The 12695-nt window shown below is 42.7% G+C and overlaps 1 protein-coding gene and 1 long non-coding RNA gene across 5 annotated transcripts in view; one reads left to right on the top strand and one right to left on the bottom strand.

The window, feature by feature from the left end:
• LOC309356502 overlaps positions 1–12695 on the bottom strand; it is a 56668-nt gene that overhangs the window by 2686 nt on the left and 41287 nt on the right. The window contains exon 2 of the long non-coding RNA XR_014162824.1: positions 11386–11676. This is a non-coding gene — a long non-coding RNA (uncharacterized lncRNA). The remainder of the gene's footprint in view (positions 1–11385; positions 11677–12695) is intronic.
• RMDN3 (regulator of microtubule dynamics 3) overlaps positions 3117–12695 on the top strand; it is a 34718-nt gene continuing 25139 nt past the window's right edge. Inside the window, exons 1-6 of one of the 4 annotated variants that reach the window (XM_081887097.1) lie at positions 3117–3236; positions 4828–5030; positions 5782–5977; positions 7028–7174; positions 10369–10633; positions 12497–12599. In XM_081887097.1, coding sequence (XP_081743223.1) covers positions 3205–3236; positions 4828–5030; positions 5782–5977; positions 7028–7174; positions 10369–10633; positions 12497–12599 — 946 coding nt within the window. In that variant the 5' untranslated portion in view covers positions 3117–3204. Of the gene's footprint in view, positions 3314–3851; positions 4154–4827; positions 5031–5781; positions 5978–7027; positions 7175–10368; positions 10634–12496; positions 12600–12695 lie in introns of those variants that run through there. The other 3 variants (XM_081887094.1, XM_081887096.1, XM_081887095.1) reach the window with 3 other exon arrangements.

The raw sequence follows: 12695 nt of genomic DNA, 5'->3' as shown, positions 1-12695 counted from the left end.
TAAATCCTGACAATGCTACTCTGGCTACAAGATGGGCTGGCTGACCCATTCAGGATTTCCTTATCTCTTATATTCATTATTTCTTTGGCTTAATCACTGTCGGGATTTGTTTTGACCACAGAAGAGCATAACTGAAAAAGGATGGGGCTAATTTAATAACTATCACGTCTAAAAGAAGGGCAATAGCTCAATAGTAGGAAAAGCTTAATTCCTGACATCTGTTATGAAAAGGGTCTCAGGTACAGAGCTGGAAGTCCTGAAAAATAACTCCCAGTCTTAGTAGGGAATACTGTGCTAAGTCTGACTCAGGGCAGTTCCTTTTCCCACACCTGTCTTTCACAGTGGGCAATTTCTAGAAAGTTCAGAGATCCCGGACTCAATGCAGCCTGGGAGTCACACCTTTGCACATATAAGCCTGGTCCCCAATCCCAGATGTCTGGAAGCTGTTTGTTGTTACTTCTGACTTGAAGGATGAATATTACCATTATTTTTCACCTTCTGTTTAAAGCTGCAATCCTATCCACACTTATAAGTAGGTCTTATTGAATTTGGTTTAAGTGTGCATAGGAACTGGCCAAATTTGCCTTATATGATAACACTGATCATGAACATGGCAGTGCTTAATGGCTTTTTACCATAGTCTGACTCTGAATATTGTTGCCTGGTGGGTTTAATTTAAAGAGAACATTTTAATATTACTTTCACAAAGGCTGATGTTCCAACACCAGCCAAGTCCCATAAACACAGTCCAAGCTATGATTTATAATACTGTCTAGATAGGATCTTTAATATCCGCAAAGGCCTAACTTCAAACTCCCGCTGTCTTGAGCCTCTGTTATTCCTTCCTTGATAACAAACGGATAGTGAATAATAATTTGAAGGCTTGCAGCAACGTAGTTTCCTTTTTCCACTCACCCTTAGGGATTTGTCAGATGAAATCTATTCCATTTGCTTTCAACCCAAAGCTCTTACGTCAGCAATGCAACACAACAGGCCAAGAGCAGATTTCTAACAGTATTATATAGCTGGAACACTCACAGACTTCAGGGACTGCCTTATGTCCTGATCTGATATTATCTGTATGATGCAAAGCCAAATATTGTTTACAGGGAAAAATGGAAGTTTGGTGACTTGCAGGTGTAATCAACTTGCCTCATGGGATTTTTTTTGTTTTGGTTTGTTTTTGTCTTAAGTATTTTGCGTTCTCATTTTGTATTTTTATGTTGTGAACTGCCCTGTAATCTTCAGGTGAAGGGCAGTATACAAATTTAATAAATAAAAAATAAAAATAATGCTGATGGGAGATCTGATAATCATTATATGCAACCAGGACCTGGTAGCCACTATGCTATATTAAGATTGGCAGAAAGACCTGACAAAAATGTTGTGGAGGGCTTGGCCTGGAATTATCTGGCCTAGGGCAGTGATGGCCAAACTTGGCCCTCCAGCTGTTTTGGGACTACAACTCCCATCATCCCCAGCTAACAGGACCAGTGGTCAGGGTGATGGGAATTGTAGTCCCAAAACAGATAGAGGGCCAAGTTTGGCCATCACTGGCCTAGGGTGAACCCTAGATGTCCAGTTAATAAAATGACATTTTCAGGCTTACATTGAATGGATAACTTTAAAATATGTGGTTATTTTGAGGCTGTTGTAAGTCCCCAGGGGGAAAGTGTGCTGCCACAGAAGCTGTAAGATTTGATGTGTGTGATTCAAATTTCCCAATGTGCAGATAGTCTTATTCATTTATTAAACCTGTATCATAACCTCCAGGGTGTATGGGGTTTTAGAGGGGTAGTACCTCTGGTGGGGGACATGCTTCTTCTGGGGTAGTCTGTCCACTTTTGGTCCCCACCCTGCACTCAGCTCTCACCTGTAGCTACTAGAAGCTGTCAGCATGCAACAGCAGCCATACCCCAGGAACAGCTACGGCTTTGACTGGACAGCTAAACCAGGTGAGGGTAGCCAATCAGTCTCAAACTCTTGGGGAGTTAGGGACTTTGCCTGTGTGCAAAGAAAGGCACATTGAACCAAAGAGACCAATAGTAGGTTCAACAGCCAAGAAGGCGGTTTCTACATGTCCTGTAGAAGGAAGTGAGAGTCAGATCCGACTAATCAACCCAGGAAGGTAGCCCATCTAGGAGACAGAAAACACTGATCCTAAACTTCCATCTGTCAGTCTTCCCCTAAAGAGTTGAGAGCTGCATAGGCAGAGAGAACTCCCTGCCGCTTCACTCCCCAAAAACTATACCCATATGGTCCAGCATCCTGTTTCCCACAGTACTCTCCTACTTGTCTCCCCAACAACTGGCATTTAGCAGCGTACTGCCTCTCATCCTGGGAGAACATATCTACCATGACTCCCAGCCAGGTCCACATTTAGGTTTGATGAGGCCCTAAGCTAATGACAGTAATGGGGCCCTTTATATGTCCAGCTGTCCTTTGTCAACAACAAATGTTTGCTGTTTTTTGTGTTGAATATATGCTATATGGTAATTTATGGACCGAATAGGTATCTAAAGCCATTTGCCACTGTTGCTGTATGTAGGTTTTATTTTACTTGTTTTTTAATCTTATATTTTGGAAATGTACATCCAGTTTTTCCCCCTTTAATTTTTTTTGGGGGGGCCCCAAGAGAGTGGGGTCCTAAGCTATAGCTTGTTTAGCTTACACGTAAATTCGGCACTGCTCCCAGCCATTGATGCTCCCAAACCAACCCTAAGCCCTTTCACATTTTTGCACCATTTGAAATTTGGGCATCTCCCAACGCGGCAAGTTAGGCAGAGAACAGCCTGTTTTAATTGTACACACCACTAGCAGACGTCTACGCATCCGCCCGGGCGCTCCTGATTCCACGCCACACCTCGCCCCGGTCTGGTGTTTTCCCCACCCGTGTTTCCCTATTGCTCAGGCATAGGCAAACTCGGCCCTCCAGATGTTTTTTGGCACTACAACTCCCATCATCCCTAGCTAACAGGACCAGTGGTCAGGGATGATGGGAATTGTAGTCTCCACTGTGGAGACTACAATTCTCACGGGCGCCTGGTTGGCCACCGTGAGAACGGGACGCCTGCTTTGCCCGGCCGCTGGTCTGATCCGGCACGGCTTCTCTCTACGTTCTAGAGGCGTGGCCTTTCTCTCCGTCAATTTTTCGCGCCACCTTTCCACCGGCGGAGGGATGAGTCGTGCCCCAACGTCATTTCTATGCGCCGGCGAGAGGACTGGCCTGCGGCGGGGTAAGGGGGAAACGCGGGGAACGAGGAGGGCGGCGGACGGTGGCCGCACGAGGACATATCCAGCGAGAAGCGCAGCGGTAATTTAAATAGCTGGAGAAGGAGCGCTTTGAAGTTTTCACTCAGCCTCCTCAAGCGGCTCGCGCGCCGCAACCGTCGCCTTGCGGCTTTCCTGACTCTTTGGGCGCGCGCGGCCTCCTTTTCGAGTAGGGAATGGAGGCGCCTGAGGGAAAAGGGGCGCTTGCCTGTTGAAGCATTAGTTCCCGGGCACATAGAACTACACACAGGCAGAGGGGGAGAGCAAGTCTAGTTTCATTTCTGAAAGAGGGACGGTGTAAGTCCCATACTTGCCTACTCTGGAGTAAACCCCACTGAGTTCAGTTGGCCTTACTCCCCATGTAAGTGAGTGCAGGATTGCACCCTCCATCTCTTGTCAATGCAGCCCAAGAGATCCGCTGTGGCGCAACGCAATTCTCTGCGGTGCCACAAATCTCTCTCAAAGCGTTTTGCTGCAAACAGACCAATAATGTGGCTCTTCGGAATTTAGAACTCGGCCTTCTCTGCGCATGCGCCTGGAGCGGCGGGAGATGCTGGGCCCATGGGTGGGGGTCGGGGTGCGGGTGGGGAAGGGGCGTGTGCCTCAGTTCTGCGGCTCACCACTTCCCGCTATCTCTGAGCACACCCAGTGGGTGACGACCCCTACATGCTCCTTCTTTCAGTAACGTTTGTGGTTTAAGAACCGCAGTGTCATCGCGGGGTCAGAGGCTTGGCCCAATTGTCAAATCGCCTGAGCTGGGTAGACAAGAGTTTAAAACCTGTTTGGTGGTTTTGGACCCCTAAGGCTCAGTATTTCTTATCTCGAAACACATCATGTAGAGGGTCTGACAAACCGTATTAAGGGGAAACTGGTATATTTACATGTAAGTGGGTTTAGATTTCTGTGTATTTGTGTATGTATTTATGCATGTATGTGAGAGAGGCAGCTAAATTGGGAAAGAGTGACCTGGGAAGAAGATTATGTGGCTTCAGTTCTTTGGAATTGCTACTAATGCGGACGGTGACCTGCTTTGAAATGGGAGTGTTTTTGGCAAGGTTGCTAGGTTATCACTTGTGTCCTCCCTGTTACCTGTTGAGCTCCTGGATTGAACTGTATCCGGGTATTATCTGAGTCAAATGTGTATAGCTTCAACTACAGAACTTTATCATGTGGAATGAAATCTCACTGAAAGACCTTTGGTATTTGATTATATTTCAGTGTAAAATTCTGTTTCTCCTAAGCATTAATTTGCCATTGAGGTCACCAAATCAGGATTTCCCTCCTATATAGATAGAACATCAGAGTATTTATTTTTACATATTCTGAGAAGTAGGTTGCTGTCTATCTCTTGTATCGAAGAACTGACGGTTATGTTGCTGCACCCTCTTTGTTTTTGTTTTATTTAAAAAATGCTTAGCTTGTAAATATTTTAGACTAATTTTATTTTGAAATATTGTTAAGCACATAACACTTAGCATGTGTTATAATACAGCACTTTCTCCTTCATGTTGTGTCTATTTCATAAATACAAATTATGGCCTGCTTGAATTGTTACAGATGCATCATGTCCAAAATGGTGGTCTTCCGTGTGGGACTTGGTGTGGTCCTGGGAGCAGCTGCAGGAATAGGTCTCTTCTACTACTTCTACAAACAAAAGAGAAAAAAGCCCCAGCAAAGATCCAAATCACCAAACGTACAGAGTCAACATAATGCTCTGGACCCTAAAGAACACTCACAAATTCCACAGCCTTATAATCAGGGTACAAAGATGGTTTCCATTTTTTAAATTATCTTTTGTACTTTTATTTTTTCTAAGACTAGAGTTACTCAAACTGAAGGTTGGGAGGTTAATTTATCACCATTAAACTTGGAATTCACATGCCTAGTATTACTCTTATTTGCTTAATTTCAGTGAAAGTATGCTCTGAGATGAATGGGTAGATTAGTTGAGAATTCTGTTTGTATCTGATAAGTTATAATTACTTTAAAAATAAAGACACAATTCTGCTGAACTTGCCAAATGGGAATATATTAAAAGATTCAATTTTTCTGTAAATTAACAAATTACAATTAGACGTTAAGTTGTAAATGCTTAATGTGTACAAGTCTGCATATGCACAAGGCTCTTTATGCTGACTGGAAAAGCAGTTATATTAGTGTAGGTTATATACCCTTGTACTATTTATCTGCAAAATGTTGATGGCTAGCATGTTTGCATCGCTGTATCAATGATATGTGCAATGCTATGGGAATTGACTGCATTTTTTCCCAGAGCAGGTTTTTATCTCTGTTTCCTGGGAAGTCTCTGGGTTCTCCATTCTGGGAGAAGCTTCCTTCTACCAAGTCAGACTTTTGATCCATCTAGCTTAGTGTTGTCCACCTGACTAGCTGTGGCTTTCGACAGGGTTACTGACAGGGGACATTCTCCTTCCAACCTGGAGATGCCAGGGATTGAACCGGGAGTTTCTCCATGCCTAGTTGTGTTGTAGCTGCTTCATTTTCTTTCTCTAGTTCCACGAATGAGACAAGCACCAGTGGAAGGTGGTGACAGCATCCCATATACAGCTCATCTAACACAAGAAGAACAGGCTGAAGTGCTGAACCGTCTGGACTTTGTGCTCAAAAGCCTTATAGAACTGCGACATGAAGTGGAAGAGTTGCGGAATAGCCTGCAGGGTTTAGCAGGAGAGATCGTTGGAGAAGTCAGGTTAGTATAAAGCTATTTCCTTCAGATTCCAGGTTGCTGAAAATTACATGAACCATGTTTTGGGTGAAATTGTTATTGTGCTTTCCTTTTTTTAAACTGTCACTGCTATTTGTAAAACAGTAATTCTTCCAGAGTAATTTCACTGATATTCAGCAAAAAGCTATGGATATGCTAGAGGCACATGCCCTTACAAGCATATTTAATTTCAACATGTTCCTCTCTTTTTTTCTTCAGCTATCTACAAAGCATCAACCTTTATCACACTAACCAGTATTTAAAATTTGAACCATTTGATTTTGTATCTGTTGTCAAATGTCAGTTGTAACAGGTTGTCATGCCCAAAAATTGATACTGGAGCAGAACACTGGTATAAAGCAGTTTATCAAGCAGTTCAGAATTGAATCCAAAACTAAGAAATGTGTTGGTGTTTGTATTGTGGGAAGAGTAACTTCTGGAATAACTCCATTGGAAGGTTTTGGATGAAGCCTTTTGAATGATTCATGTTAATATTGACAGCTGTAGAAAAGCAGCATCAATGAAAGAACATTTGACCTAGGCTGCAGTCCTATACACACCTTGGGGGAAGTTTCATTGAACTTGATGGGACTTTTTCCTGACACATGCATAGGATTGCACTGCTATGCTTCTTAGTGGATGACCATTTTTTCCTGGAAGTTCTTCTTAGTGTAGTATAGTTGGCTAGATGATTTCCCCCTAACAGATATCCCAGACTCTGTAGACTTCACAGCCCTATCTAATCTATCAAGTTGAATGCACTTTTGTCAGTTTCCCTTCTTAGTTATAATTGGTGATATAGCTAAATTATTGTGTAAACATTTGTATATGTCTGTTATACTCTTATATTCTATGACACAATAGTTGAATAAGGTCTGATTTTGTAGGACTAATCTGAATTATACTGAGCAGACTAGAATAATTATTTTGGTGGTTTGTGGATGCATTAGAGAAGGAAAATGGAAACAAACAATTAATGGGAAACAAACAATTAAACAGCGTAAGTGTCTCTTGTGTTAATATCTCCCCTTGCAGAACTCAACTAGAAGAAAGCCAGAAGGTTATTCGGAGGAGGCGTACTGTATATCCCAGAGAAAGGAGTGATTCCACAGGTTCAAGCTCTATATATTTCACAGCCAGCTCTGGAGCTGCCTACACTACTGATGGTGAAAGTGAGGGAGGGTAAGTGAGTTCAAAGCAAAAATTAGTTTAAAGGGATTAACTTGTGGCAGCAGTTGGTTCTATAATAGAACTGACTAGTAAAATATCTATTCTGCGCTTAGTATTAAGCCTCATCAGGGAAAGGTCAAGGAGAAGTAAAATGTTGTTAAATTTCTATGTAATTTTTCCTTAGAGAGCCTTGCTGTTCGCTTAGGGCAGCTTTCAAGGTGACAAACAATTTGGAAGGGCTTGTTTCATGCCTAGTTGTGAAATTTGGCATTTCTGAACTATATGGAAAGAGTTTGGAGCTAGACCTCAGTTCAAAGGTTTTTGAGCAGAGATTGTGTGGTACATCCCTTCAGATAGACCAAAGTCCGTTTTGGGGGGGCCTAATCCAGCCCGCTGGTCAGTTTAATCCTGGAGTAAACAACTTTGAGGTAAATAATTGTAAAAAAAGCTCAACAACTTCAATCCTAAAAAATCCTTTAAAAAGCTCAACAACTTTGGTCGGCCCTCGTGCATGTTCACTTCATCAAATCTGGCCCTCTTTGAAAAACGTTTGGGCACCCCTGAGATAGTCAGATCAACTGTAGCAATTTCTACAATAGCCCTACAGGGGAATCACTGCTTACATGAGGGTTCCATTCCAGGCTGCCAGACATGTAAGTGTGACATGCCCAAGTCCATTCCACTCCACCCCATTCCGTCCCACCCTCTTTGGGTGCCAAAAACAGTGCGCCTGTCAGCGACCACACATTTACTGATCTCGCAAGAGTGTGGAGGTGCCTGTATTTTATAAGATTTCCCTTACGTTCCTTTTAAACTACCTTGTTATAAGGATTTTGAAAAAGAGAGAGCTAGAATGACCTTCATTTTCTAAAAATTATTTATTACTTTAAAAATTATATCCCGCTTTTCATCATCAGAACATAAAACAAACTCTAAAAGAGTTCAAAGCGATCTGAAAGTCAATACAAGCAGTTCTTATCTAACTTTGTGTAGGAGGGATGCCCGTTAAATGAGAATCCTCAACTGTTTTGGAAGGAAGGTTCAGAAATAATGCCATATTTGTCCTTGTGGCTTAAACCAATTTCATGACCTTGCATAGATTTCTAGAATGTGTTGTACTTGGGAAAGAATTTGGGGAGAGATGTGGGGAAGTCTGTAATTTATCTGCTGAGTCTGTAATTTATCTGCTGAGTGGACAATATAAACAAACAACTATGAAGCTTGTACACTTTCTATCTGCTGTTGTCTTATTAGGGAGATTCAGAATATTAAGTTTGTTTTGTGCTTTTATTATTTAAGTGTTGTTATAATTTTCTTCACATGGCATTTCAAACAAGATTTGTTCCAAGACAAAAAGTTTTCTGAAGGAGCACGTTGTAAAAAGGAGTTGTGATCTGCTAGGAACATTTGGCATTTTGAGTTTATGCGATATATAGTTTAGTTTGGGTCCAAAATAAAGTTCTACTGATTTTACCTTGTGTAAATTTAAACTTCAGTTTTATAATAATTGGATGACTAGATACAAATTAACAGATCTAATCATATTGATAAATGTAAACCACAACCATTTCTTTCCCTGTGGCTTGTATTTGATTTGGGATATTAATCCTTTGTAGTGGTGATTGTGGAGAAATAACTCTTGCTAAGCTAATAAACTGCTGAATGGTCTTAGCCTGAGAGCATTTATTTATCTGCTGTATTTATATCCCCAAGGAACTCCAGTGTGGTACATGGTTCTCTCATCCCCACCCACCCTATTTTTTGTCCTCAGAATGACTCTGTGAGGTTGGTTAGATTGAGAGAGAGTCACCCAGGGATTGCCATCTTTTATTTCTTTATGGACAATATTACTATGCTTCCTCATAACCAAAGTTATGGATGACATACCTAAACATCATTAAAATACAATAAAAGCAATATAAATAAAATCACAATAAAACACATCACACTTCAGAGAAGTGTGGCGAATGCAGGCCTTAAAACATTTAACAAACCAGAGCCTCAAAATCCTTTAAAGCCCTAAAAAGGTCCCCTAAAAAGCATTGGAGAATAAAGTCTTTTCCTGATGCTCCCCCCCGCCTGCCTTCAAAAGCCGTCCGGGGCCTTTTAAATCGCCCCGGACAGTCCCGGGGCGATTTAAAAGCCCCCGGGAAAGCAGGCAGGGGGGACAAAGACTTTTGCCCCCCGCCCGCCTTCGGAAGAGGTCCTGGACCTCTTCCGAAGGCGGGCGGGGGGCAAAAGTCTTTGTCCCCCCTGCCTGCCTTCCGCAGAAAGCGGGAAGGCAGCGCTGTGTTTTCCGCTCTCCCGGGAAGGCAGGCAGGGGGGAGCAAAGACTTTTGCCCCCCGCCAGCCTTCAGAAGAGGTCCAGGATCTCTTCTGAAGGCTGGCGGGGGGCAAAAGTCTTTGCTCCCCCCGCCTGCCTTCAAAAGCCATCCGGGATAGCGGGAAGCGCTTCCCTGCTATCCCGGACCGCTTTTAAAATGCTGGTGGTGGGGAGCAAAACCTTTCGCCCCCGCCGGCCTTCCTGGACCTCTTCTGAAGTCCGGAGGGGGGGGGGGAAGGCTTTGCTCCCCACCGCCAGCATTTAAAAGAGGTCCCCGGAGATTTCCCTATGGGCTTTCGTCTTGCGAAGCAAGCCCATAGGGAAAATCGTCTAGCGAAGCGACGCAAAAACCGAAAAACCCTTTCGTCTTGCGGGTTTTTCGTCTTGCGGGGCACCACTGTATTGTATTGTATGTTGTATGTTGAATCTGCTGCTGATACTAAAAGCTGTTGCATAGCAGGAAGTTTAGGATTCCCCCCCCCCCCATATTAGCATTCTGTTCATAGAGTTGGATCCAAATTTCCCTGAATCGGTCCACTTCTGATCCAGAAGAGGTATCTCATTAGTGGGAGGGCAGAAGAGGATATTTGTTTATACCCCCGTCAACACTGTTCTGGAAAGTCTCCCTATCCTCTTGAACAGATCTTTGAAGGTTGGGAGGGGTTGCAGAAGGAAAAACTAACCAGCAAAAGTTAGCCTCTTCCACCTTTTCTACTAGTGGAAGTGTGATGAACGGAACTCCCTTAGGGAGAAGCTTCTGCCACTAACAAAGTTCAGGCACAAACTTCTATTTCTTAGGATGTGAAATCTATTGACTTTGATTGTGAAATTTAGGTTATGTCATGTTAATGTAATGACAGATTTTCTGCAATTTGTCTTAAAGCTATACTACAGCCAACGCAGAGTCTGATTATGACCGCGAATCTGATAAAGAGAGTGAGGAAGGAGAAGATGAAAGAAGTTGTGAGACTGTGAGAACGGCAAGGAGGGATTCCTTAGACCTTGTCAATGAGGACGAAACACTGACTTTGGACCCTGCTACAGATGAAGCACTTGGTCAGTTGCTCCAGCAAGCAGATCGCTTGCACTGTGGGAGCGAACAGGAGAAGAGAGAAGGATTCCAACAGCTGCTTAACAATAAACTAGTGGTAAAGTTCACTCTAGCAATTTCCCAGAAAAACTGAGCTGAGCTAACCAGCAGGGAGAGCAGAACAGGATGTTGTGCAAGGTCTTGTCTATACCACAATCCTAAATGAGACCAGGCATCTAAAATGCAGCATTGCTTATGCTGCCATTAGAAAATTAAAACCCTCAAAGCCTGTGGGACTTGGCCTCTTCTTAAAAGTATTAAATTATGTTTTGTTTATTGCGTATTGAAACATACAGTAACTCAATCCCCTAATGTGTTTAGAAGTGGAACTGCAGCATCTCTGAAGTTGATAGCAAAGCTCTCCTCAGACTTATTACAGTGATGATTTAGGCAGAATTGTTTCATGAAATGTAGATACAAACTTGCTTTATATATACATGTCAACAAGTCAGATGGCCAGCTGTTTGCAACATGTTTGGGAATCAAATCAAGCTTACCAGTACCCAAACTTTTCCCATCTTCATTTGCAGTCATTTTTCAGTCTGTTCTTCTAATGTGTCTCTTACATCTTTGGTGTTGCTAATGCTATCTCAAGTCTTCTACTCCCGCTCCAAGGCTGCCCTACCCAACTGCTGCAACCTACTTGCTTTGCTTGAAGTTGGATCTGCAGTATTATCTAAGAACTGTTTGTTCTGCCTTAATACTCACCCAGTTATTGAGAAATCGCCTCATTTTCTCTCCCTGTCCCAGCCCCATGGTAAAATTATGTTAATGAGCCTGAAACTCATAGCCTTGTCAGTAGTTATATACAGTGGTACCTCGCAAGACGAATGCCTCGCAAGACGAAAAACGCGCAAGACGAAAGAGTTTTCCATTTTTTGAGTCGTTCCGCAAGACGAATTTCCCTATGGGCTTGCTTTGCAAGACGAAACGTCTTGCGAGTTCTTGCGAGTTTGTTTCCTTTTTCTTAAAGCCGCTAAGCCGTTAATAGCCGCTAATAGCCGCTAAGCCGCTAATAGCCGTGCTTCGCAAGACGAAAAAAGCACAAGACGAAGAGACTCACGGAACGGATTAATTTCGTCTTGCGAGGCACCACTGTATCTGCTTTATATATCATTGTACCAAATTAATTGGCTCTGTAGTGGCCAACTTGATTTTATGAAGTCTCACACAGGTCTCTAGTTCCCAGTTCTGTCCCCACAAGGGGGAGTATTGTCCAATTCAGCCATGCATGATGTGCACATGGCTGGTGTATTCCATCTAGTGGTCATGGCTGTGGTACATATGCTATATGCCACTTAAGCTTGGCACCTTTGTCTGCTTGCAAAGTAAGCCCAGTGTGACACCAGTAGAGGAACAGTTTATTTACAGGAGCAGGGACATGTTCTAGGAAGGTTTCTGTTTGGCATAAGTGTTTGACTGACTGACCTGAATCCTATAGTTACTTTATTAAAATCTCAAGAATGAGAAGCATATTACACTTTACTAATTCAGGCAAGTGAAGAGATTTAAATGAATTATTGAGTTGGTTTGGCTCGTCTAGAGCCTTATTCCACTGCTTGTCAAATTGTTCACAAGCTACGTTTGAAACAAAACAAAACACCTGCAGTATATTATACTTGGAAATCCCATTTTCTTTTAAGCAAACAGGTGAACTAATAAATTAAAAAAATGTCCAGTAGCACCTTAGAGATCAACTAAGTATGTTCTGGGTATAAGCTTTCGTGTGCATGCACACTTCTTCAGATACCAGGCTGCATTCCCACAAAAGCTTATACCCAGAACATACTTAGCTGGTCTCTAAGGTGCTACTGGACAATTTTTTTATTTATTTTGACTGTGTCAGACCAACATGGCTACCTATCTGAATCTAGAATCAGGTGAACTAATAAATGTGAACTAACATTTGTTTTTTCTACAGTATGGTGACAAGCAGGATTTCCTTTGGCGCCTGGCCCGAGGTTATAGTGATATGTATGAAATCACGGAGGATGCAGATGAGAAATTATCTTATGCATCTGATGGTAAGAAGGCACTTTGAGATAAGGGTGGGTGCATTTCACCAGTGAGTTGTATTGGGCATTTATTTACCTGCCTGCCTTGGAAAAATGTGGGTTACA

This window comes from Podarcis melisellensis (genome assembly GCF_964234715.1).
Source record: "Podarcis melisellensis genome assembly, chromosome: 1".
In the NCBI taxonomy this organism is placed as follows: Eukaryota; Metazoa; Chordata; class Lepidosauria; order Squamata; family Lacertidae; genus Podarcis; species Podarcis melisellensis.
Note: the sequence above shows the minus strand (reverse complement) of the source record. Positions and strands in the feature narration are given on the sequence as shown.